General features: G+C 39.7%; 1 protein-coding gene across 2 annotated transcripts in view; it reads right to left on the bottom strand.

Moving 5' to 3' along the window:
- The window catches only part of LOC128642025 (uncharacterized), a 135,691-nt gene that overhangs the window by 35,996 nt on the left and 72,195 nt on the right, over positions 1-27,500 (bottom strand). For both annotated transcript variants that reach the window (XM_053694665.1, XM_053694666.1), the window contains exon 8: positions 10,566-10,619. In XM_053694665.1, the coding sequence (XP_053550640.1) occupies positions 10,566-10,619 (54 nt within the window). The remainder of the gene's footprint in view (positions 1-10,565; positions 10,620-27,500) is intronic.

Here is a 27,500-nt window from a genome sequence, read left to right as displayed (position 1 = left end):
GAGATACATGTCAAGTCTGTTCTATCACCTTTCATATTAACCCCTTATGAATCGCAACATATTTAGGATAAATAACAGAGTGTATCTACAACAAGTTGCTACTTACTAGTAGGGTTGCACCGATACCGATACTAGTATCGGTATTGGTGCCGATACCAATTATTTACATGAGTACTTGTACTCATGCAATTGCACCGATACTTAAACCGATACCTACACTTCCTACCCATACCCCATCTTCTTGCGTTTTTAAAAAATTACATTTTCCCATTTCATTTTAAGCTGGTGTAAAGACTTAAAGGGACATAATACTCATATGCTAAATCAATTGAAACTGATGCAGTATAACTGTAAAAAGCTGACAGGAAAATATCACCTGAGAATCTCTATATAAAAATGGAAGATATTTTACCTCACAATCTCCTCAGCTCAGCAGAGTAAGTTCTGTGTAAAAAGTTATACTCAGCTGCTGCCCAGCTGCAGGTAAAAAAAAAAAAAAAAAATGAAGAAATGAACAGCAGCCAATCAGCATCAACAGTGCTGAGGTCATGGATGCTTTTACTGTGATCTTATGAGATTTCACTTAACTCTCATGAGATTTCATAGTAAACTTCCTTAAATTGAATAGGGAAATAAGATGAGTGTGCACGTAAGCTCACTCCCTTAGCTGTCCCGGGACAGACATACTGATTTGCTGCTTAGAAGTCCTTTACAATGGGATGTGGCTACTGAGGAATTTTTGAGGTAAAATAGCTTTCTTTTTTCATAGAGATGTTCAGGTGATATTTTCTAGTCAGCTTTTTACAGCTATGCTGCATCACTTTCAAGTGTTTCAACATTTGGGTATCATGGCCCTTTAACTAAAAATTGTTCACTTCTGTTCTGCCAATACAAATTTCTGTTATTTGTATTATTATACGTTTTAGAGGAGTGCTCCAAAAGCTGCTACTATACAGCTGGAAGCCTCTCTGGGAGAGATCACTGTACCTCATTCAGACAAACCCCTGAAGTACTGAGCAGTTAATTAACTGAGATTTCCAGCTCTGGCTAAAATGGCCCAAAAATATCTTTCTGACCCATGCAAGTAGTTTGAAAAGTGAAAGACTGTTCAGCTTAGCATCAAACATCCTTACTGATAGCAGAAACAGACTTATAGCTGAACATGCAGAGATGCTTCTGTTTTATAATAAGAACTTGCCACTAACTTTTTAAAAATTATTGTAATGGCTAGATTGCCTGTTATACTGCTAGTTCTTAGCTTGAACAATTGTGCTCAAAACATACTGTACTCTGAGGAACATCCTTAGCCAGGGCTGGACTAGGAATAAAAAGCAGCCCTGGAAAAATATGAAGACCAGCCCTATTTTCTGTTGAGTCAGTAGAATGCAAATGCTCCATTTTTCTCAAAGGGGTTTACTGGGATACTCCTTCCCCAGTGTTATTTTTTCAGAATTAAATTACATTACTTTTTATTAAATACAAATGTCAGATTGATGTTATATAGGCACCCTACAACCCAATTGCATCCAGTAATCAACCCTTTAAATTGTAGCTTTTTAGCCCCAACTGCTGCAGCTGTTATTTATTGTTGTTATCAATATATTTATTGTAATATTTTTATTTATAAACATGTTCTGTGAAATTTGTGACAACAATCAAATAAAACTGTTTAATTATTTCAAAATATCTTTTGAGTTACAGTTCACAATTATAAAGAAGCTATCTTAAATCATTAGTCTGTATTGTGCTAGGTAAACTGTCATATTACATAAAAAAGTATCGGTAATTGGTATCGGTGAGTATTAAAAAAATACTAATAAATAATTACCACAAAGTATATCAATCACAACTTACTTTATCTCCTATATGCTACCCTGACATTATAGTACTTATCTCATCAAATTAACCTTATATGACTAGGAATCTATAACATTTTACTCCATCGGGGGAATAGTAGCAATACATTTATTCCAATACTGCGTCACTGCAGCTCCATTGTGTTTTTATGTGTGTAATTTTATTTTTTATATATTAAAAGTTAAGTTGTACCCCTTATTTCGGGGATAATTACCTTATGTCGACTTTGAAATTAAAATTTAGTGTTGTTGAGTGCTAAGTATGTACACACTTCTCCAGTGTTACTGGAATCTTGACAAATAGTGTTCTGAGCCTCGTGACAAGACCGCACAGGCTCACTGGAGGTGAACGATAGCCCAACACAATCGTTCCTAATAAGATATACAAAGTGCCAAGTAGGAGCGCCGTCTTCATAAGAAGAGTGGCTTAAGTGTGGCGTAGAAATGTATTATACATGCAAGTTTATATAGAACATGCATACAATGCCTAGAAATGTGTCTGACCATGCGCAGTTGCAAGATGCAGAAATGATATCAGTTATATTCAATTACAACAGTGATGTTCAATTATAAGTAAGAGCACGTGCTTGAGAAATTTATTAAACAAAAAGTTGACATGAGGTACAAAACCAAATTTTATAAGCAGTAGAGAAATAAATCATAAAAGCTCCACTGTGTGCGATCATGTACAGTGTGCTAGAAATAATGAGTGGTTTGTGAATACATTATGGGGCCCATTTATCAAGCTCCGGATGGAGCTTGAGGGCCCGTGTTTCTGGCGAGTCTTCAAACTCGCCAGAAACAGCAGTTATGAAGCAGCGGTCTAAAGACCGTTGCTCCATAACGCTGTCCGTCTGCTCTGAGCAGGCGGACAGAGATCGCCGTAATTCAACCCGAACGAGTACGATTGGGTTGATTGACACCCCCTGCTTGTGGCCCTTTGGCCGCGAGTCTGCAGGGGGCGGCGTTGCACCAGCAGCTCGCAAGAGCTGCTGGTGCAATGCTGAATACGGAGAGCGTGTTGCTCTCCGCATTCAGCGTGGTCTGGCGGACCTGATCCGCACTGTTGGATCAGGTCCGCCAGACCTTTGATAAATAGGGGCCTATGATGGCTACTTGTATAAAAAAAAAATAATAATAACATATAAGAAGAAGGGAAGAAAAAGAGTGCCTTAAGGCTACTTGTGTAGCAATGTAAAAAATGCAACACTGTCTATTGTAGTTCACTACATGTGTTAACAAACATGAAATATTATAAGAAAGAGTGACTAATAAGTGCTGAGTTTAGAAGTAGAAAGTCAAAGAAGAAGAATGTGTGATGTCTAAAAAGTGTAATGTCTCTTAATCTAATAATGAACATTAGAGAATATCAATCTTGGCAGATTTCTGATAAAAATACAACTAGTTATACAATGGTTCAATCCTAACCCTTTATTGGATAAAATGCAGAATTAATCTCATATATCTCATATACACATTTTGTATGTAGTAGAACGTATTGGAATGTAATAGCATACAATAATATAACACAGCATATAAAAATGTAATAACATATGAATGTATTATAACATGTATTAAAACGTGGTAATTGCTGCAGCAATAAAAACGACTCAGAGCATAATGAGACAATTAAAGAAAGGTATTAAAAATGTTGAAAATATGTTATAAAAATGCAAATGCAAAATAAAAAATATGAAATGGCAAAAAATGCCAAATAAGGAGAACAGAAAGTTCTGAACAAATCCAAATGTTGGAGGCTGATCCGTAGTAGAGAATCAAGGGGAATTTTGGATCCGGAAACCTAAAAAGAAACAAAAAATACAGCCAGAAGTCTGCTACTAGAATAAAGCTCGTAAATGGAAATGTGCTCACCGTTTGTCAGGCTGGTATGTTGAATAAGGGTCTGTCTACGCGTTTTGGCCTGGAGGGACCTTTATCAAGACTATGGATGAATATGGATTCTTGCCAATACATAATAGAATATGTCCTCTAGGTATTTTAAATAGATATTCATATATACTGTATATATATATATATATATATATATATATATATATATATATATATATATATATATATATATATATATATATGATCTTCCTTACACGTTGCTCCTAATTTGCTACACCACTCTGCCAGTCCCTTCACTGGCTTTCTCTAACCTCCAGAATAAAACATAAAATCCTAACTCTAGCTTTTAAAGCTCTCGTTAACACTGCTACCACCTATATCTCTGACCTCGTCTCCAGATACTCGCCCTCCCGTTCCCTTCGCTCTGCTCATGACCTCCTTCTTTCCTCCTCTCTTGTTACCTCCTCACATTCCCATCAACAAGACCTCCAAACTGGCCCCTATTTTGTAGAACTCTCTGCCTCGCTCTACAAGACTCTCTTCTAGTTTTCAAACTTTAAAGCAAACCCCCTGAGCATGTAAGCATATGAGCCTAGCTGCTTGGTAGATCACTTTCAAGAGAGATAATTTACAACAGTGAAACTCTTGGCAGGACCCTCTATCCATTTGTCTCGCATAATTGTCACCTTGCATATTAGACCCATGTCTTTAGCGCTGCGGAACCTTTTGTCGCTCTACAAATAACTGATAATAATATATAGGTATAGCTATATACAGATTCATATATGTATATATATATATATATATATATATATATATATATATACATATATATGTCTATACCTATATATAATTGTGTATATATATATATAATATATATATATATATATATATATATATATATATATATATATATATATAGTACCAAAATACCATCAGCTATATGTAGAAAACAAATAGAACATATTCTGTTATGTGAAGGACATTGGAAGGTGAAATATTCATATTTTCATGTTGGAGAATATGCAATCATGTTTGCACGTGAGTAGGGTGTTTTTTTCCAATTTCTTTCCTCTATTGACTTCTATGATGGAATATGTTATCCTACTAGCACTTTTCTATAGTACAAACAGTCTTGTCCACAGCACTGTTTACTCAAATTATCTTTATTTTCTGTTAAGTTACAGACATAAAATAGCGACGTTTCGAGTGTTGCCACTCTTACTCATGCTATTTACATTGTGTCACTCTACACAAATTTAAAATCCTCAGTTTCGCGCCAACCACTCCACTTAGTGGCTCTGCTGCCATCTACTGACCATCAAAGTTTTGATACTTTAAAAACATTACAAAATTACAAAAAATGTAACTATGTACTTAAATTTGATTGCCTATATAACATGTTCTCACTCAATTCGAATTTATGCTGGCCTATTCATATAAAATTCATATGATAGCATTTACAAGATTAGTCATTTCATGATTACTGACACATTAATTCAGACTATTAGAATGTAAATTTCATTGAAGCAGTAAATATATTTACAATGTGTTAATAATATCAGCATAGTTTTTCCAAAATTAATTTTACAATGGAATTTTTACAAAAAAGATTTTTACAGAAAAATTGACCAATCAAAGTCTCTATTGAGCCCATTGAGTTCCATACTCCCTAGTTCAAATATCCAGTACATTTCTTTTTGTTTCAATATTTTTTCTCTATTACTATAATTTCTCTGTGGACCCACACTGTCTATTACTTGCCATCTTAATTGGCTTATCTGGTGCCCACATTTTAAGAAATGATGGGACACTGGGGCTTCAAGATTTTTACAACGTATGTTGGAGCGATGCTGGCATATCCTGTCCCTGACCATACGGGTAGTTTCCCCTATATAGATCAGGGAACAGGCACAATTTATGAGATAGATAACATACCTTGACTCACATGTATAGTGTTCTCTTATCTCATATTTCTTCCCATTTCTAGGGTGGAAAAAATATTTGCCTTTAATTATGGAATGACAACTCATACATCCTAGACATGGGAATGACCCTTTACTTTTTTTACCTAAGAATGTCTGTCTTTCCTGTTTCTTAGGCCCTACATCTGTACTAGTGAGTTGATCTCTTAAGTTTTTTACTCTTTTTTAAGCCATTAATGGTGGATTTTTAAAAATATCCATTTCCTTGTTACACTCTTTTAATATATGCCAGTGTCTCTTCACAATACGTTTAATCTCTTCACTGTTAGAATTAAACTGTGTGACTAGAATCAACTTATCTTCTTGAGCCCTTTCTCTTGTCCTTTGTTCTCTGGTCCTCATACTACTAGTATGTTTATCAATTAGTGTACTTGGATATCCTCCAAGATTTTTTTCTGCATTTCTTTCATTCTTATTTGCTTAGTCTCAGGGTTTGTTACAATTCTATCCACCCTTAACAGTTGGCTCTTGGGTAAGGAGTTCACTAGCCCTCTTGGATGAAAGCTGTTGTAGCTCAGTAATGTATTTCTGTCCGTATCTTTATTATACAGATCAAATATTAACTTATTTCCCTCTTTCATTACTCTAGTGTCCAAAAAGGTTACTGACTCCTTGCTCCACTCTATTGAAAATTCTAGTCCTTTTACTGCTCTATTAATCTCATTAACAAATTCTATAAGGGACTCAACGCTGCCCCACCATATGCCAAACACGTCGTCTATGAAACGCCACCAGGTGGCTCCATATAGTCGGAATTTCTCATTTTCATACACTATTCTTTCTTCTATCTCATTCATAAACAGGTTGGCATATGATGGGGCAACGTTGGTCCCCATAGCTGTCCCTTTCACTTGGATATACCAATCATCTTGGAATAAGAAATGGTTCCAATAGAGGATAAGCCTCAATAAATCCTCGATAAATTCAACTTGTAGGTCTGAACATTTCTTATTCACTTTACACACCTTTTTAACTATACCAATCCCTGTCTCGTGCTTAATAGCCGTGTAGAGGCTTTTTACATCCATGGTATAAAGTAAAAATGTGTCTGATTCTAAGCATAGATCCTTAGCTTTATTCATAAAATCTCCTGTATCCTTCAAATATGATGATATTTGTGTTACCTCTGGCTGTAATACTTTATCTAAAAATATTGAGATATTAGTTAAAGCGGAATTAACACTGGAGACTATGGGCCTCCCTGGTGGTCTAGCCAGATTCTTATGTACCTTGGGTACAGTATAAAAAATTGGGTTCTTAGGCTCTTTATTAAACAAATATTCCCTTAATTTCTCATCTATCACCCTATTTTCAAAGGCTTTATTTAGTGTTAATTCATTTTCTTTCTGGATTCTATTTACAGGATTGTAATTTAATTTCTGGTATGTTGTCTCATCCATAAGTTGGTTCTCTATTTCATTAATGTAGTATGTTCTATCTAACACTATGGTAGCTCCGCCCTTATCCGCTTTTTTGATAGTAAGCTCCCTAGATTTTCCTTTCAGATCTTTAATAGCCTTATATTCACCTTTTGTTAAATTAAAACCTGCAGTTTTGTTCTTATGTTGTCTTTTTAAATTTCTCCTTTCATTTTTAGTTTTTAATTCCTCTATATCATTACATACCAACTTTATGAATGTGTTAACACTGTAATTATTAGAAGGTGGATTAAACATGCTTTTATTTCTTAAAGACAAATCTTTCAATTTAAAATCAGTTTCAACACTCTTAGTTCCAAATTCTATATGCTTATTCTCATGAAACCACATTTTTTATTTAATATTCCTAAAGAACCTCTGCAGATCTTTATTCAATTCAAAAAAAATAGTATTGGTATAGGGGCAAAAAGAGTTCTTTTCCAGATATGTTTAGTATAGTTGACAGTTCAGGTCTTACCCCTTCGTTCAGCTCAGTCCGTTTTTCAATTGGAGTATCCTCCTTTACTTTACTCCCTTCCGCCTCCGTTGTTAATGGTGGAATTGTCTCCCTCGTCTGCTTGATCTCCTCGGGCCACCTCTGCCCCGGCCTCTGCCTCTTGCGGTGTTTCCTCCCACCTCTGTGCCGAGACCTTCGTTGCTGGAATCTAAAGGGGAGGAGTCATCCGATTCGACTTGTGACGTTGTCATATCTCCTTCCGGTAGTGCTCCTCGTTCATGGTTCCTATTGGTTCTTCGGGTTCCGGTCCTCCTGCTGCTACCATAGTTGTTGTTACCGTTGCCATGGAAACCGCTCCTCCATTTGTATACTCGCCCGGTAAGGTAATCAGCTTACCTATCATATGAATTTTATATGAATAGGCCAGCATAAATTCGAATTGAGTGAGAACATGTTATATAGGCAATCAAATTTAAGTACATAGTTACATTTTTTTTAATTTTGTAATGTTTTTAAAGTGTCATAACTTTGATGGTCAGTAGATGGCAGCAGAGCCACTAAGTGGAGTGGTTGGCGCGAAACTGAGGATTTTAAATTTGTGTAGAGTGACACAATGTAACTAGCATGAGTAAGAGTGGCAACACTCGAAACGTCGCTATTTTATGTCTGTAACTTAACAGAAAATAAAGATAATTTGAATAAACAGTGCTGTGGACAAGACTGTTTGTACTATTGATTTTGGGGGACCTTGGCAGAGCCCCGGTCTTCACGAGCACTAATCTCCGGTTTGTTGCTGTACTATCAAGTTGCTAGCAATTTTCTAATTTCATCTTTTTTGCGCGCAATCTATAACTTTTAAAATTGTAAAACGAGCACTACCTGACGATTGCAAAAAACGTACTTCTAGTGCAGTTAGTACACGAGAGGGAGTGCTAAATATCACTCCACTCATAATCTGTCCCTTATTGTTTACTTTTTGTCATCATGCACCTCATGCTAAGGGTAGTGCAGATTATGTTGGTGCTTTACAAATAAAAAAATAATAATAATTGTAAATATAAAACAACTCATGTTGTGATTATCTGTTTAAGGCTTAGATGTATGGAAGTCCCTCTTGCTGATATTTGTCAGCTGCTATCGCACCATACTCTTCACATATGTAGTAGAAACAGAAAGCAAAACATCCTACAGTGTATAAGGCACCAGTACCTGCAAAACGAAATATCCTGTTTGACACTTTCAGACAATGGGGTTCATTTATCAAGCTCCGGATGGAGCTTGAAGGGCCGTGTTTCTGGCGAGCCTTCAGACTCGCCAGAAACAGCAGTTATGAAACAGAGGTCTAAAGACCGCTGCTCCATAACCTGTCCACCTGCTCTGAGGCGGCGGACAGAACCCGCCACAAATCAGCCCGATCGAATACGATCAGGTTGATTGACACCCCCCTGCTAGTGGCAGGGGGCGGCATTGCACCAGCAGTTCACAAGAGCTGCTGGTGCAATGCTGAATGCGGAGAGCGTATTGCTCTCCACATTCAACGATGTCTGTCGGAAATGATCCACAATGTTGGATCAGGTCCAACAGACATTTGATAAATAGGCCCCAATGTATACAGATGTCTCCTTTTTCATTTGTGAATTAACCATAAATTAATTATAATAGGCAGGGGTGTAAATACAGGGGTCTCGGAGGTCTCAGCTCAGATTAGGCCCATAACTCTAGAGGGACCATCTGGCCCTGTAGTTTCTAGTGGCATTGCTACAGGGGATGCTGGATGGGTCCATGTTACACAGGCATTATGTCTGGTCTCTCCATAAACCCCCTGTAAATTAGATCACACAGTGTAAGGAAAGTGAATAAAACTGCCTTTATAAATATGGTAGCACACAATGTTACTGTACAGAAAAATCTGCCACCATATTTGTACAGGAAGGCTGCATTTTCTTTGGTGTGGAATAACCAAGGGGGGAGGATGACTCACAGTCACAGAGAACCAGCTCCGCTTGCACCCGTGTGGTGTCAACTCAGTTTTGGTTGATTGTAAACTGCTAGAAAGGATAAGAAATGGGGGGGCCCTCACCATTTTCTTAGACATGAGGCCCACTGATCTCTAGTTACACCCCTAATAATAGGCACTGAGGAGATATCATGAAAACTAATAATAAAACAAAACTATTGATTTTGACTGGTTGCTAACGGTAATAGAACCAAAATGTATTTTCCTTACGCAGATCGTATTGCAAATTCACATGCTTTAGTGTCCTTGTGTTTTGATACACTGGGTGTGAATGACAAGATGGTGATAACATTGTGTAGTTCTACAGTTTTCTTTATAAATAAGCCAAGGATGATGACTAGTGAATGTGTTAGTGTATGACTGGCTTCATAACAGACAAGTAGCGCTCACTATAATATGTCTCCAAAGAACTCTTCTCGATTACTTATTATATTATTGTCTTTTTCTATATTGTGCACAGGGGCAAATAATCACTAGAGTCCCCTACATGAAATCAGTTACACACTGGGGTTAATTTAGTTGTGCTTTATACCCCACCTCAGTTATATACCTTCCTTAGCTGGACTCCAGGATTAAGTCTTGTCACAGTCCCTATGTTAGTCTTCCTGAACAAGACAGCTGATCCCAGGAGAAATACAGTATATATGCGTATATATCTCTCTCACACATTTACTGGCTAAGCAGCCCTTGGCTATCATAATGGTACTGTCTACAAGACCATACTAATGTCACAACTGGTCCTCTTGCTTTGTCTCCTAATGCAAAACTATCAGGTGATCATTATTCTAAGTAGTTGTTTAAAAAAACTTCTATGACAGAAAAGCGAAATATATAAACACTTCACCATGACTCCTACAAGATCAGTAAAATGAGATATCCAACATTATACACACAATTCTGCTGGTGGCCTACAAATAAATAATAATAATATCTCAGGCAGTGACACAGCTGTATAAGTGACAAGCAAATGTAACCTGTTACCTTTGTCTCTTGTAGACAGCTCCCTGTTCTCAGACTCCGATATATCTGTCCTTTCTGTAAAGATAAAATAGTAAGATCTGATATATTATATGGTATTACTGATAAAAGCAGCTCAGTAGCAGCAGTAATTTTACTGAGACAGAATAAAAATTATAGAAACAAATGAGGATAGATACTATTTAGTTACAGCAAAATTTTCATACAGCTATTTGCAATGATCATCTGTTAAATGCCTTTTTAGGACTACAGAAAAAATCCAATGAAAAGGAATATAACCAGACAAGCACAGACCTGGCGAGGAATAGAATCGCAAGGGATCCTCGATGCTGTGACTATAAGAAGCTGAAGGTAGACAATTCAGTAACCAGGATTAAGGTGGGGCAACAAAATGAAGAAAGATTATTTTTCAATAGGTATTTTGGGGTCCCTTTAGTTTAAGGGGCCCTTATGTACTACAGAGGACTTTGGTGCCAGGGGATGGTTGCATTAGGTGGATTTTTTAGGGGGCCCCTTGGGTGCAAGGTTATAGTTCATTTGGGGGGGGTTTAGATGCAGAAAATAACTGATTATAAGGCACATATATAGTTGTAATTGGGTTAGGGACAGCTGCAATTAATGAGACCTCAGATAACAGTTGCTGTTAGTGAGGTCAGGTATAATAGAGGCTGGGAATTAGTTGCCACAGGGATTAATAAAGTTGGATGAAACCTGGAATTGATGGGGAGATCTGGTGAGCACCATCTTACCTGGGGGAAGTTGCAGTTAGCGTTCATAGTGGTAACAGAGCCTGGGAAGTTAAGGTTAATTATTACAATGGGGATCAGGGCAGTTAGGGTTTATTGTAGGTGCAGTTAGAGTTTATTATTTTGTGTAGGCTGCAGGGAGCAGGTGATCACCTTATTTACCCAAAGTGAGAAAAATACAGGTACTAATATAACATAAATACAAATGTTAGACCATTGTAACATATTATGTATTACATACTGATCCTTTTGTGCTGTGTTTCAGACTGCCTTGCACCTAATGTAATCACTTTACACCAGAGCAAGATTAGGGGTGGGCAAATGTATTTATATTTGAATTTGAATGTTAGAACAAATGTTATTGTAGAAATTCGATTGACATAATCGAATGTTGATAAGGATGAATATTCTTAAAATTCTATAATCAAATGCTTTTTCCAGTTTTCGAATGTCACTTTGAATTTGAATGTTCATAATTAGATTGAATGTCCGTAATCGAAATTTCGAATGTAACATTCGATTTAGCAAATACTGTTCAGAAGTTCAATAGTTCATGTGGTAGGGAATTTAGTCAATTGATACATAGTAGATACAAATATATAAATTTGAATGTTTCTATTTCTAATATTGCATAATTTGAATATTACATTTAAAGAAAGCATTAGAAATACTATAACATTAAACGAATGTTAGAATGTTGTACAAACATTCAAAGTTTGAAACAAACGAACGTGTTAAAATTATTTTCATTTTTGGAGTGTTGCAAAACATTCGCCCATCCCTAATCAAGATAGGTATAAAAGACAGGAAGCAAAAACTGTGATGCTACCGTAAAATTAATTTTACATCTTTTAATGAAAACAGTTAATTGTTATCTGTTGGTTTCGGGGATGATTATTACATTTCTTGCAACGGGATTGTGATCACTTATGAGTTGCATTTGTTTACATCAGTGTGGCTGATATATGCCAATCCTCTACTACAGGAATGGCCAACTGGACCATGGGACTCATGTGGTCAACTGGACAAGCATCTAGGGCCTACTGGGAAAGACAAAATTAAGAATGTGTGTAAAGTGAAATTAATATGTGGGCTTTGTGAAAAGCTTTTTTGCCTTAAAGTATTTTTTTTTTTTTTAAATAACATTTTTTTTTTTTTTTTAATTTAATTTTTATTGAGGGTAAAAGATGCATACACGTAATGGTACAGGAGATACATATAAGGTTATACATTTAGCACTCTATATTACAATAAGGTAATGTATACGTATACCATATATAACTTGGACCCTCAGTTTTTTTTTTTTATCTCCTCCAAACAGATGGGGCCACTTTTGGACCACTCATGGAATCATTAGGATCTATAGAAGGAGGTTTATAGTATTATTAGGCCACTTATGGGCCCTAAAACTTATCAACCGTCAACATATCAAACATGAAAATAAATTTATAAACTTTAGAAGTAACCATTATATATGAGACTGGAAAGAACTGTAGGTGCAGTTCAGTTAGGTATTCACAATCATATAGGTTTTAAAAAAAAATCAAAGCAGTAGAGGGTAATCTGCAACAACTTATTTGCAATAGAAATGCATATGGCCCAACCTTAAAATAGGGAACCATCCAATATCTACCTATAGGCCAGATATTTACTTATGTCAAAAGAGGGTATACATCTAATTAGTGTGTATGTGAAAGATCAAAACAATAACCCTTGATCCAATGAAGTTTTGAGGACATGCACAGTTATATACACGTTTGAAGGAGGACTGAAGAAATAAGAGAGGCGGCTGCACATATAAAAAAATAGAAATTAAAACAGAGAAGAAAAAAAAGAAAAAATATTGCACACACTAATAGCTAACTACAATATCAGTCTTGCCCAAATAGATCACCAAAGTATTTTTGCAATATTTTTACATGTTTGAGATATAAGGAGCTTGTAATGAAATCCCAGGGTTTGAAATTTTAACTCAGTGGGCATTGGTATATGTAAGGTTGCTCATTAAAGCTTCCCTGCGATATATTCATCATCTACCAGTAAGGGTAAAAGACCGAATCATATAGGAGCATGGTAAAGAAAATGTATGGTGTTGACCCCTTTACCTGTCCTATAGCCAGTATGAATAACATAGAGAATATCAGCAATACAGAATGGTAGGTGACAGATATGACCAATAAATTAGTACAGACTAGGCAAGTTATTTAAATGAAGGTACACTTAGCTCTCTCTTGTAACATAATGAACATTCCCCTTACAGGTGCCAGCTTGCATGACCAGCAAAGAGCTCTGAGACATAGTGGTGGGGAGAAATGAATTGGAGACATAAGTCTAAAAAAACAACATGTCCCGAGGTGTGGGAGTCAATAGCAAGTTGTCCCCAAGTGTTTACTTGACTCCTATCCCGCTGGATAACGTGTTACCCCACTCCTGATCTGGGACACAGGGACATATCTAAAAGTTCACTTAGATACCTCGCCAGTATGGATGCGACCCTGACCTCTGGTTCATATAGTGTGGAGAGAGCTCCCTCCAAGTCGTGCAGCTGCTGCTTTGAGATGGGACCTAATAGATCACCGCGGGTGAGCTGCGTCCCCCCGCCTGTACCAGCTCCCATCATCTTCGGGCTCAGGCTCTGAGTGAACAGCGCCTCCACCAGACGATCTCTCCTCCTGTTGTGTCCGCATCTCAGGCCTGGGATCTTGGAGCTGGGCTGATTGGTAAGTGAAGTCCGAGTTATAATCCCACGGTTCAGCTTAGCGGCTCCGTTCCCCTGTGCACAACTGACATCAGTGTCATGCAACGTTATGTAGTTTCTAGTGCCCTGTGGGATTGTCGCTGCATATTCCGCCTGGTGTATGCTTTCATCGACCTCCGGTTTAATGCAGTGGGAATCCACTTGTAAGGTTGATTTTTCCTCTGGGTTAAGCAGTTTCAATGACACGTTGTTGCAGGCGCTCCCCCATTCAAAATGCAGGGTCTCTGTAAGACCTAAAAGGAAGTCTTGGAATATAAATTCTACCTCCTCCAAAAGAGACACATATCTCGGTTCCATTATCTAGTGAGATTTGTAATGTTTGCTGTGTCTGACGGTTCACTGGTATAGATATGTAAAAGTTATACAGCGCATCTAGCTGTTAATCATAGGTCCATAGGAATATAGGGAGGGCGAAATGAAGGCCTAGGCCACTAAAGGACCTCCGCTACGCACTTCATCAATTAAGGTGTTCCGGGCTGAAATCTCTCTCAAGAAAGTATGTGATCTGTTCAGTGAATCTCTGACTCTCCTTTAATGCCAAGTAGTGTCCAAGATCACCAATCTTCTGAGTAATAAATAGCGGATTTATAAACTCTTCTGCTCAGCCATAAAAAATAGCAGCCATCTCTGTTGCTAGTTAGACACGCCCCCCTAAATAACATTTTTTTATTGAGGAAATAAAAAGGTATACAGTGCAACTTAGTACAGCAAGGGTCATCGGTTTACAAGTACAGTTGAAAAGTTATACAGGTCACGTAGTTTACTAACATATAGCATTAAGGATGCAGCTCGTAATGGCTACTACTAATACAGCATAAAAATAGCTATCCTTGACATACTATAATCCTGTGGACGACTTTAGATCAATGTCCAGATCCCTGCAAGTACTCATATATATACTACCTCATTTTTAATTTTTGGCATACTTCAAACTTAGTAAAACAGAATTAAAACAAATAAGTTCAATTGAACAGTGCAAGGGCTCAGATAAGCCCCTAAGAACTCCAGGCAACTCCTGTAATGGAAATGGAAGTTAGGGCATGAGAGCTGGGGAGCTAAACCTCTGTGGGGCATAGGATGATTAGGGTTGGTCGCTAGCATGCCCAAGACAAATGTCGGGGCTCACTAAGATGGGACAGCTCCAGGAGAAGGTCTCTCCAGATTATATTGCAGCATCAAGGCCAAAAGGAGAAAGGAGGGGGGGGGTTGGGGAAGGAGGAGGGGAAAGGAAAAGGAGGAGGCAGCTTAGGAGAAAACTCACAGTACAGGTATCCCCTGTCAGAGTATTTCTAGTGGTTGATGCCTCTAATCAGACCGGTTGAGAACCATTGGGGGAGAGATGCGGTTGGAATTCCCATGGCCCCCAGAAATAAGGCAGTACATGGATGTCTAGTTGTTGGTTCTAAAGATTCCCTCCTCCATTTTCTTAAGGTAATTGAGATTATCAACCACTCCCTGCCACTTAGGGGTATTTCAACTTTTTCCAATTTCTCGCAATCAGGAGTTTGGCGGAGATGAGGACATAGACTAAGAGGGATTGTTGGTACTTAGGGAGGGTCGAGATGCCCAGGTGCAAGAGTGCTGTGCTCGGCTGGGAGGGAGGGGGAAGGCCTAGATGGGAGCACAGCTGGCGGGTTTTATCCCAGGAGGGACGTAATATGGGCAGGTCCACCAAATATGGAGAGGGGCCCCCGGCTCTCCACAGTCTCTCCAGCAGAGTGGTGAGTGATTAGGGTAAATTTTCTGCAATTTAGTAGGGACCAAGTGCCATCTGGTTAATAGCTTTTAAAAAAGCTTGTACATAGTCACACAATGAACAGCTGATTTAGTAATAGAAATTGCTTGAAGCCACTGCGTGGGGGTGAACTTTTGTCTCCACTCCTTCTCCCAGGAGGTGATGTGGGTAGTCTTTACAAGTTGGGGGTTTTGAGTAAGGATTTGTTAGTTAAACGTAAGTGGTTTAATCCTCTGGGAACCCAAGATAAATCTATTCTCCCAAGGGGTGAGTTTGCAAGGCCTTCCTTCCAGGAAGCCCCATGCTCTCATGAGGGAGTTCAGTCTGAGCAGGTCAAAATGGAGCTTACGAGGGATCATATATGTATTGGTCAGGTCTGTAAGAGAAAGAGGAAGCTCATCTAGGTAAAAGTCAGATGTCCTAGTCAGGGGTAAGGATTTCCAAGTTACTAGGTGTACATTTAGCATGCCATGCAAAAGTCCTGCTACTGAATGAATCGGGGACGGGTGTGGGGAGATAGAAAAGTGATGTCTCAATTTAAGCCAGACCTCCTGGCAACCTCTGATATGGTGATTTGAAACCGTAGGTCTGCCTGCACAATGCATGGGCATCCATAGGAGGTCTTCTAATTGAACATATGCCGGTAAAGAGGCCTGTTTTAAATCACGCCATCTAGCCCTGGGCTGACTACAACCCCAGGCAGAGGCATGCAAAAGCATAGCTGCTTTGTAATAGGCTCTGATATTTGGCATTCCCACGCCTCCCCTCTCTACCGAGGTTTGTAGAATGTGGGCTGCCACTCTAGGTCTTGTACCCTTCCAGATATATGAGTTGAAAATAGTTTGGAATTTTAAAATGGTAGTTTTTGGGACTGGAATAGGTAGAGAGCGAAACAGATAAATTAGTTTAGGTAAGAGCATCATTTTAATGGCGACCACTCTGCCCAACCATGAGATTTCCTTGTACCTTTTGGAACCTAGGTGTTGGCCTATTGAATTGAGAAGTGGATAATAGTTGCTGGAGAGAGTAATGGATTTGTCGTGTGATAAGTTAACACCTAGATGTTTGAGGCCCTTGGTCGACCACTTGAAAGAGAAAGTTCTCCACAATTGCTGCAGTTCCAGGGGTGGGATACCAATAGTGTAAGCCTCTGTTTTCGAAACATTGATCTTTTAATAGTAGAGAGTACCAAATCGTCTGCGTAAATCCAAAAGGGGAGGAAGAGTGGTTAAGGGATCCGTCAAGAAGACAGTGAGGTCATCCGCGAAAAGGGCCAATGGTCTGTGTCATGGAGGATAAGTCCCTGAATATTTTCAGATCTTATGATCACTGCAGCCAGAGGCTCTATAGCTAGGGCAAAGAGAGTCGGGGAAAGGGGGCAGCCCTCTCGGGTTTAATTGGTGATCGAGAACCTGGGGGAGCAAAATCCCACACCTTTGATGACAGCCGTGGGGTTGCAATAAAGAGTTCTAACAGCAGTGCAGAAAGAATCTGGTACGCCAAATGCCGTCAAGACCCGAAACATATAGTTCCACCTCACCCTGTCAAAGGCCTTTTCGGCATCAAGGGACAGGGCAAGGAGGGGGTGGACATGTCAGCTGACTCCATAAAAATATGAAGGAGTCTGTGCGTATTGTCAGGGCCCTGACAGCCTCCAATAAACCCCACCTAGTCTAGATGGACTATTAAGGGGAAATGGGTAGCTAATCTGTTGGCAACATTTATTAAAGAAATTGGCCTGTAGCTCTCGCATAGTTGTAAATCTTTCCCTTCTTTAGGGATGGCTAGGATGCTGGCTTCTAGAAACTCACCCAAAAGGGAACCCGATCTAGCAGTTTCATTGAATAGCCTCAGCAGAAGAGGAAGTAGTTCTTGGGAGAAGGCTTTATAAAAGGTAGCTGGGAACCCATCTGGGCCAGGGGCTTTATGACTCTTCAAGGACTTCAATGCCAATTTAACCTCTTCTAGAGTGAAAGGCATCTCCAGGTCAGTGACCGAGTCAAGAGAAAGTTGTGGTAGGTCCAGAGTTTTCAGAAATTGCTGGATAGTGTCACTATCCGCAAGGGGGTATCTGAAGAATTACGGAGATTATAAAGGTCCTTGTAATAAGCTGCAAACATCTCACCAATGTCCCTTGGCGAGTACACTACTCTGGTTTTCACTTTTAGGGACGGAATTCGTCTTTGTTGAGTTCTGAGTCTAAGTTTTGTAGCTAGTAATCTATCAGCTTTATTCCCCTTATAGTAAAACAATTGTTTAAGTTTAGTCAAATTAGTTTGGACTCTTAAACCTTCTCGCTTGTTAATCTCATCTCGAATGTTTCCTTCCTGCTTTGCCTTTGAATGATCAGGGGCCCGCTTATTGGCCTGCTCCAAATCTCTCAAATCTGAGTACAATTTTTCTATCGGCTGTTTATAGCTTTGTCTAGCTTGGGCAACCTTTTTAATGAAATAGCCCCTCATAAAAGTCTTAAAAGCCGCCAACATGACCTCTACACTAGTGTCCCCTGTATCGTTAAGTTGGAAGAACTCTAGTATGTCTCTAGAGATTTCAGGTACGTCTACATCGGTGAACCTATGGTCAGGTAGTCTCCATCCCAGGCGCGTTACAGGGATACTAAGCAGCAAAAACTTTGCACACATCACATCATGATCTGACCACGGACAGGGACTTATACATGGGTATAAGAAGGAATCTAGCAACAAAGAGTCACATAGTATGAAATCTATACAAGAGTATGACCATTGATATTTTTAAAAGTGGGTATAATCTTTTTCGGTTGGAGAAAGTGATCACCAAATATCAAAAAGGTTGAATTGGTACATCAGCTTGCGAAAAACATTGGAAGTTGAGGTTGTGATGCGGTCACTAGGGCAGTCTTTGGGGGTCTTTTTGTCAAGGTAGGGGTCCCAAACCACATTAAAATCCCCTCCCAGGATTAGGTGGCCTCTCTTAATTTTTTTCTAATTGTGTCAGAAAGGTCCTGAGAAAAGGAACTTGTTTGGTGTTGGCATATATGGAGACAAGAGTGCACACAACATCATTGAATTTACCTATAATGATTAGGAAGTGACCCTCACGGTCTTTCGATGAAGTCGACATCACACGAAACATACCTATGAATTAAAATCGCAATACCTCTTTTTTTCTTTGAATATGGGGCAGACTCACAGACTGGGAAGAATGTGGTGTTTGTGAAGAATCGGGAGCCCTCCAGCCAGTGCGTTTCCTGTAAAAACGCAATATGGATCTTATGGAACTTCAGGTAATTTAAAAGTAAACTGCGTTTAGTGAGGGAGTTTAGGGCCTGCACATTCAAAGTAGCTAGTTTTATGTGTAACATGGTAAGGGTTGAAACAAGTCCTCTGGTTCAGGTATACCTAGTAGTAGGGACTAAGGAAACCTTTGGGTACCATCAGAGGGAGGAGGGATAGGGAAGGGTAAGAGAGTCAATGCTGCAATAATGGAGGGATATGAGAAGGTGGGAACTCAGACCAAAAGCGTCCAAGCCTATAACTTGATCTTGGAGAGACGCCTGGAGAGGAGTATAGGGAGAAAAGCGAAAAAGTGCTGTTAAGTCACTTTTGAAATGGGTGTCCTCGGGACTGTTAGTCCAGAGGACACAGCTAGATTTGTGGGGGGCGAGAAAGAGCAATATAAATAGTCCCTTCCCTCATCAGTTCTTTGTTACTGGGTTGCCAGCCTGCACGCACGGCCCTACAAGGGCTACAAAGCAAACCGGCATATGAAATTAAAGACTACAGCAAATAAAGTATTTGTGTGAGTGTGGAATATATGGGGTGTGGCACAGGAGTGGTTGGGATCCTGAACGTTAGCATAGGGGCCTCAGAGACGAAGATCTGTTCCTTGAGTCGTAAGCCTGTACCAGTCATAAATAAGAGGCCCTTTTACCTTGACCATGGCTGAATTAGGGGCGAGGTGGTCCAGGGGATAAATATAGTATCATAATAGTATCATAATAAACCTTAGTAAATGGAGCAAAGCATCATAATAAACCTGTGTGGAAGAACCATTATACAATGCAGGAAAATAAGAAATGTAGGTAATTAAAACATGAGCATGAAAGGGCTAACTAGTAAATAAATCATATTCGCAGTACTATCTGTAGGGCTCATGACACGGCGGCTAAATCAGCCCACTGGGTTAAGTCCACACAGTAACATTTGAGAACAATAAACAACTTTAATCAAAAGGTGGTCTTGTCGATTGTGGGTCACAGTGGGCTCCCTGGAAGAGAAAGGCGGAAGGCCCATCTCTTAAGATTTCCGCCTATTGAAATGCGGATAAAAACAAACAAAAAAACAAAAAAACAGGAGAGGCCTACCACAGCCCAGTTGTGAGGACTCTAAGGCCTAGATTTAGAGTTCGGCGGTAGCCGTCAAAACCAGCGTTAGAGGCTCCTAACGCTGGTTTTGGCCGCCCGCTGGTATTTGGAGTCAGTGATTAAAGGGTCTAACGCTCACTTTACAGCCGCGACTTTTCCATACCGCAGATCCCCCTACGCCATTTGCGTAGCCTATCTTTTCAATGGGATCTTCCTAACGCCGGTATTTAGAGTCGTTTCTGCAGTGAGCGTTAGAGCTCTAACGACAAGATTCCAGCCGCCTGAAAATAGCAGGAGTTAAGAGCTTTCTGGCTAACGCCGGTTTATAAAGCTCTTAACTACTGTACCCTAAAGTACACTAACACCCATAAACTACCTATGTACCCCTAAACCGAGGTCCCCCCACATCGCCGCCACTCGATTAAAATTTTTAACCCCTAATCTGCCGACCGCCACCTACGTTATACTTATGTACCCCTAATCTGCTGCCCCTAACACCGCCGACCCCTGTATTATATCTATTAACCCCTAACTTGCCCCCCACAACGTCGCCGCAAGCTACTTAAAATAATTAACCCCTAATCTTCCGACCGCAAATCGCCGCCACCTACGTTATCCCTATGTACCCCTAATCTGCTACCCCTAACATCGCCGACCCCTATGTTATATTTATTAACCCCTAATCTGCCCCCCTCAACGTCGCCGACACCTACCTACACTTATTAACCCCTAATCTGCCGAGCGGACCTGAGCGCTACTATAATAAAGTTATTAACCCCTAATCCGCCTCACTAACCCTATCATAAATAGTATTAACCCCTAATCTGCCCTCCCTAACATCGCCGACACCTACCTTCAATTATTAACCCCTAATCTGCCGACCGGAGCTCACCGCTATTCTAATAAATGTATTAACCCCTAAAGCTAAGTCTAACCCTAACACTAACACCCCCCTAAGTTAAATATAATTTTTATCTAACGAAATAAATTAACTCTTATTAAATAAATAATTCCTATTTAAAGCTAAATACTTACCTGTAAAATACATCCTAATATAGCTACAATATAAATTATAATTATATTATAGCTATTTTAGGATTAATATTTATTTTACAGGCAACTTTGTAATTATTTTAACCAGGTACAATAGCTATTAAATAAACTACCTACAATTACCTACAATTAACCTAACACTACACTATCAATAAATTAATTAAACACAATTGCTACAAATAAATAAAATTAAATAAACTATCTAAAGTACAAAAAATAAAATTGTTGTAATATTTTTCTTATGTTTGTAAATATTTTATTATTTTCTGTAACTTAGTTCTTTTTTATTTTTTGTACTTTAGATAGTTTATTTAATTTTATTTATTTGTAGCAATTGTGTTTAATTGTAGGTAATTGTAGGTAGTTTATTTAATTATTTTATTGATAGGGTAGTGTTAGGTTTAATTATATCTTAGGTTAGGATTTATTTTACAGGTAAATTTGTTATTATTTTAACTAGGTAACTATTAAATAGTTCTTAACTATTTAATAGCTATTGTACCTGGTTAAAATAATTACAAAGTTGCCTGTAAAATAAATATTAATCCTAAAATAGCTATAATATAATTATAATTTATATTGTAGCTATATTAGGATGTATTTTACAGGTAAGTATTTAGCTTTAAATAGGAATTATTTATTTAATAAGAGTTAATTTATTTCGTTAGATAAAAATTATATTTAACTTAGGGGGGTGTTAGTGTTAGGGTTAGACTTAGCTTTAGGGGTTAATACATTTATTAGAATAGCGGTGAGCTCCGGTCGGCAGATTAGGGGTTAATAATTGAAGGTAGGTGTCGGCGATGTTAGGGAGGGCAGATTAGGGGTTAATACTATTTATGATAGGGTTAGTGAGGCGGATTAGGGGTTAATAACTTTATTATAGTAGCGCTCAGGTCCGCTCGGCAGATTAGGGGTTAATAAGTGTAGGCAGGTGTCGGCGATGTTGTGGGGGGCAGATTAGGGGTTAATAAATATAACATAGGGGTCGGCGATGTTAGGGCAGCAGATTAGGGGTACATAGGGATAACGTAGGTGGCGGCGGTTTACGGAGCGGCAGATTAGGGGTTAAAAGTGTAATGCAGGGGTCAGCGATAGCGGGGGCGGCAGATTAGGGGTTAATAAGTGTAAGGTTAGGGGTGTTTAGACTCGGGGTACATGTTAGAGTGTTAGGTGCAGACGTAGGAAGTGTTTCCCCATAGGAAACAATGGGGCTGCGTTAAGAGCTGAACGCTGCTTTTTTGCAGGTGTTAGGTTTTTTTTCAGCTCAAACTGCCCCATTGTTTCCTATGGGAGAATCGTGCACGAGCACGTTTTTGATGCCGGCCGCGTCCGTAAGCAACTCTGGTATCGAGAGTTGCATTTGCGGTAAATATGCTCTACGCTCCTTTTTTGGAGCCTAACGCAGCATTTGTTTGAACTCTCGATACCAGAGTTAAATTTATGGTGCGGCCAGAAAAAAACCCGCGGAGCGTTAACAGCCCTTTTACCGCCGAACTCCAAATCTAGGCCTAAGGTTCCTTACGCTAGTCAGTGAAATGGGTACTTAGTGACAACTTAGAAGATGTTTAGCTAGTGTACTAAAGATCTTAGTAATGATTGGTGAAGTGGACTTTACTGAATCTTCTAAGGATTGCTACTGAACAATTGTAGCCAAGGGACAGAAGGTGGGACAATATCAATAAACAGCTAGGTCACACCCCCTGCAGGACTGGCCAACCATGGGAGAGGGACGACTTATAGCATGAATAAGTTTGCTGTCCAAGGGAAATCGACCTCCATGGCCCACCACCCAGAGGGAGTAGAAACCAGTAGTGTAGCTAAGTCTAGCACACATTAATTAGCCTATGAACATATCCCTCCTCCCAAAATATCCTTCCCCCCCTTTTTTTTTTAAAGGGGGAAGAGAGGGGAGAAGGATGCTAATCACAACATACACATGAACACATGAGTCAAAACATATATTTCATGAAACTGTAATCTCACGTGTCCTTTCAAGTGCTTCTTCATCTGTGGTCCAGTTGGAGGAGGATTGAAACTGGACAGTTCAAGCTCTATAGCTCATAATAATATAAAAAAGAGAGAGAGAGAGAGAGAGAGAGAGAGAGAGAGAGAAAGGGCCACATTCAAATGACCCCTGTGTCTGTAACATTTTGAGGAACTAAGGAAGTCCAGATCTCCTCACTCCTGGGGGTTAGAAACTTTCATAGGTAGAGAATGAGACCTCTGACTTTGTGGTACTCTTTAAGGTATTGGTTGCCATTCTGTAGCTCTGGAGTTCAGCTGTCTAGGGGTGGGAGCCCCCTCTGGGGCAGAAGACAATTCTGGTAAGGAGATCTCATCTTTGAAGGAGGTCTCTCGCTTGCTGGGTATTGGTGGCAATGAACTGTTGATCATCATTAGTGATGAAGAGTCTCACAGGAAAGCCCCACCTGTATTTAATGTTATTACCTCTCAGAACTTTTGTGAAGAATTGGAAGTTCCTCCTCAATTGTAAGGTGTGGGGTGAAAGGTCCTGGAAGACTTGAAGGCTGGAAAATTTATCCGGGAGGGCTTTATCCTTTATCCTCACGGAATGTAAAAAAGTGCAGGTGGACTACCACATCCTTGAGCCTCACTGCAACCAGTGACCTAGGCCTTAAGGCTCTGTGGGCTCTGTCTACCAGTGATTCAGGGGCAGTGATGGCTCCTAAAACAGCTGCAAAAAACTCTTGAAGGAAGTTGCCTAGATCTTGAGGTAGGACCTGCTCTGGGACTCCCCTAATGCGCACATTGTTGCGGTGCGACCTGTCCTCCAGATCAGCCAGTTTGCTCTCAAGATCTGTATTTTGCAGTGCCAGATTTTGGGAGTAGCTTGAGAGATTAGTATGTTTTATGATGAGGTCTTCTTGCTTGCGCTCTAATGTGTCAGTGCGCTCCCCTATGGCGGAGATATCCCTTTTCAGGTCAGCATGGGACTTCTCAAACTTTCTGGTTAGTGAATCATGATGAGACGCCAGCATTGCCTTAATGGATTCTACTAAATTGTTAAACATCAAGTCATACTGAGGGGTAGTTGCGGAGTGGTGTTTTAGGGTGTTATGGACTTGAGTCTCTAGTGTTATGGCTTGATCTGGGTTATCCTCCTCAGAAGAAGTTTGTGTTTGATCGGTAGATGGATGGAAGTGATCCAAAACTGTATGCTTGGGTGCAGAGTGACCCCTCTGCTTCCTCCTGAAAGCATGGAACATTGTGTTAGATGTAGGTGGGATCTGGTAGGGGCTCTGATATCCTGTTATGTTGTACCAGAGGTTTCTTTTTAGGAGTGAGGACTATCCACACAGTATAGCGTAGAGAATAGTAACTGACGGGGCTAGGGCCTTTCACGTCTTGCTTAGAACCTAGTGCAGGTTGGATGGGGCTTTAGAGATGTGTCTCACAGTAAACTATTACATATAAGCTGCCTCAGGGGGATGTCACATAGTAGCCAGCTGGGTGCGGGAGGCCGCAGAAAAAACCTTCTGTGTCTGGGAAAACAAGTGTGACTGAACAGGGGGAGAACAATTAGGCCGCTAAGGCTATTATAAACGCTCTTTATACCTGAGTCTGCTAGGGCAGGAGAGTTGAGTCACAGAGATAATTATTGTCCTTAGCGGCATGTGTTTATAAGTACTCTGGAGTGGGATTGTAATGAGCAGATCCTGTGTTAGTATGACTGGTTGTAGAGGCGACTGGCGAATTATAAATTATCCCTCTATAGCTCCTTGAAATGTCCAGATATTCTGGTAATTATTGCAGCTGGAGCCCTTAGAATATATAGGTTCCTATCAGTGCCAAGAGGTTACTAAATGTACACTGGTGAATGGGCAGAGGGGTTTAGAGGGGTGGAGAAGTAGGGCCTGCTTTTACCCTGAGGCTAGAAGGGTTGGTTATGATGCAGGTAGCTAGCGGGTTATACCGGAGCCCCTGTACTGACTCACCAGTGAGCTGCATGCTGTATGGGTCTGCAGCGGTATTCCAGAGCTGAAACCTCAGGCTGTTTAGGAGGGACTTGTGGGTCAGGCCTGTTAGACCTGAAGTCTAAGATGGCGGCCGTTCATGCCGCTGATCGATGCCATAAATTTGTGGAACTCTGCCACCCCTAAACCCCAGCGTGCGAGCCTAAGTAGTGGTGTTCTGTTCTTCTTATGTAGGCAAGAGTAGTTCTCCCTCCAAGCACCGCCGAGTTCTTCTTCTGTTGTGGAGTTCAGTCTAGGCAGTAACCGCAAGCCACATGGGTCCGGTGATGCCGGTTTTAGTGAAGAGCATCGCGGCTACCTGCAGCAATGTAAATCAGCTCCTCTGTGATGTCAGTAGCTCAAGAGCGGGTCCCCGGCCCTCCGGAGCTCAGCGGAATGAGAAGGTATCAGGTCTACTCTGTAGGCGTAGCTGAGCAAAGTCCTGTTCAAAGTGAGATATTTCTCACACGGCCCTCCTCCCGCCCCAATCCGGCCGAATTGGACAGGGTACTTAGTAGTTGAAGTTACCTACTATTTTAGGAGATCCTCCCAGTACTTTGAGGCTGATTTTTCAACTGAAAGTTAGCAATATTACACTAAAATGTACGGAGCTGACTCCTGACACAACCTTCCTGCTCAGCAGTTGGCTCCGCTCCCGCCTTAAAGTGTTTTATTCTTTATAAACACCTGTAATCAATCAGTAAGTAAAAGAGCTCATATCCATTAATCAGGTCCCATCTTGGTAGGCATAGATTAATCATTCTAGGTATTCTAATGTGTTTGATCAAATTGGACTAATTTAAAAAAAAAAATGAGGTTTACGAGTTTTCAGTCAAGATTCAACCACAAACCCAACTTCCATTTACATAACCTCCACTCAAGGTCATTTACTGTACATAAGATAGCAAATTGTGGCCAGGTCCCTCAACCCCTTTTGGGCCAGATTACGAGTGGTGAGCTAATAGCTGCATGCAAGCAATATCGGGTTTATCGCATCTGCAGGTGTCAGAAGCAGTGTGAGTATTACAAGTTGAAAGTAAACGCGTTTGCTTGAGTGCAATTAAATTTAACACACATTGGGTTAGCGCAATCTCAGAGCTAAGGTTAACTGTTACGCTAGACTAAAAAGTTGCACAAAACACTTCAAAATTACATGTAAAAATACATTTACACCATCTAAAAAAAATTATTTTACAAAATTGCACAAAAAAAGTTATAAAGGCTCAAAGACATGAGGTCTCTGGTGTTAGAAAAGAAAAGACAGACAGGGGGGCTTTAACATAGAGATAAATACATAGACATGCCTAAATAGGTATATATATATATATGTATATGTTTCTATGTGTTTACATATGTATTTATGTTTTTATATGTGCATCTTTGTATTTACAGACATATTTACACATATAAACACATAAATACATATGTATAAATATATAGACATATACTTTATAAAAGTGCATTGGAGCCCTTTGCATTCAAGTAGATGAAAACATGTTTATGCAATATTCATATTTAATAAAGGTTTTAACTATGTATTTACTGTAAATATTTCACATTCAAATGTTCTGCACATAACAGAATATGTTCTAACTATTTTTAAATAGATATTCCTATATATATATATATATATATATATATATATATATATATATATATATATATATATATATATATATATATATATATTTATATAGGCAAAGAGTCAGGTGCACTCTCACAAACAGTTCATCCAGTGCCAGAGTGCTAGAAAAGGAGTAGGATATGGCAAGCAGTTGACAGCACTCTCTGGTCTTAATAATCAAATAGATTTATTTAGTGACGTTTTTCAGGGAATGCTCCCAGGGTCTGATGAAGGGGATGGTTGGTCTTGGGGGGGAAGCTACACTACAGAAAAAATAAATAAAATTTAAAAAAAAGCATTTTTTTCAGTAAACTGGGTACTGGCAGACAGCTGCCAGTACCCGAGATGGCTACTAATAAGGTAGAGGGGAGGGTTAGAGAGCTGTTGGAGGGGGGGGGGGGGATCAGGGAGGTTGGGGGCTAAGGGGGATCCTACACATCAGCATATGTTTGTTTGTTTTTTAAATACCTTTAATTTTAGTACTGGCAGACATTCTGCCAGTACTTAAGATGGCGGGGACAATTGTGGTGTGGGGGAGGGAAGAGAGCTGTTTGGGAGGGATCAGGGGGTGTGATGTGTCAGGTGGGAGGCTGATCTCTACATTAAAGCTAAAATTAACCCTGCAAGCTCTCTACAAGCTACCTAATTAACCCCTTCACTGCTAGACATAATACACGTGTGATACGGAGCGGTATTTAGC

This window comes from Bombina bombina, chromosome 11, assembly GCF_027579735.1.
Source record: "Bombina bombina isolate aBomBom1 chromosome 11, aBomBom1.pri, whole genome shotgun sequence".
NCBI classification, from domain to species: Eukaryota; Metazoa; Chordata; class Amphibia; order Anura; family Bombinatoridae; genus Bombina; species Bombina bombina.
The sequence above is the reverse complement of the archived record's forward strand: the minus strand, read 5'-3'. Positions and strand labels throughout refer to the sequence as shown.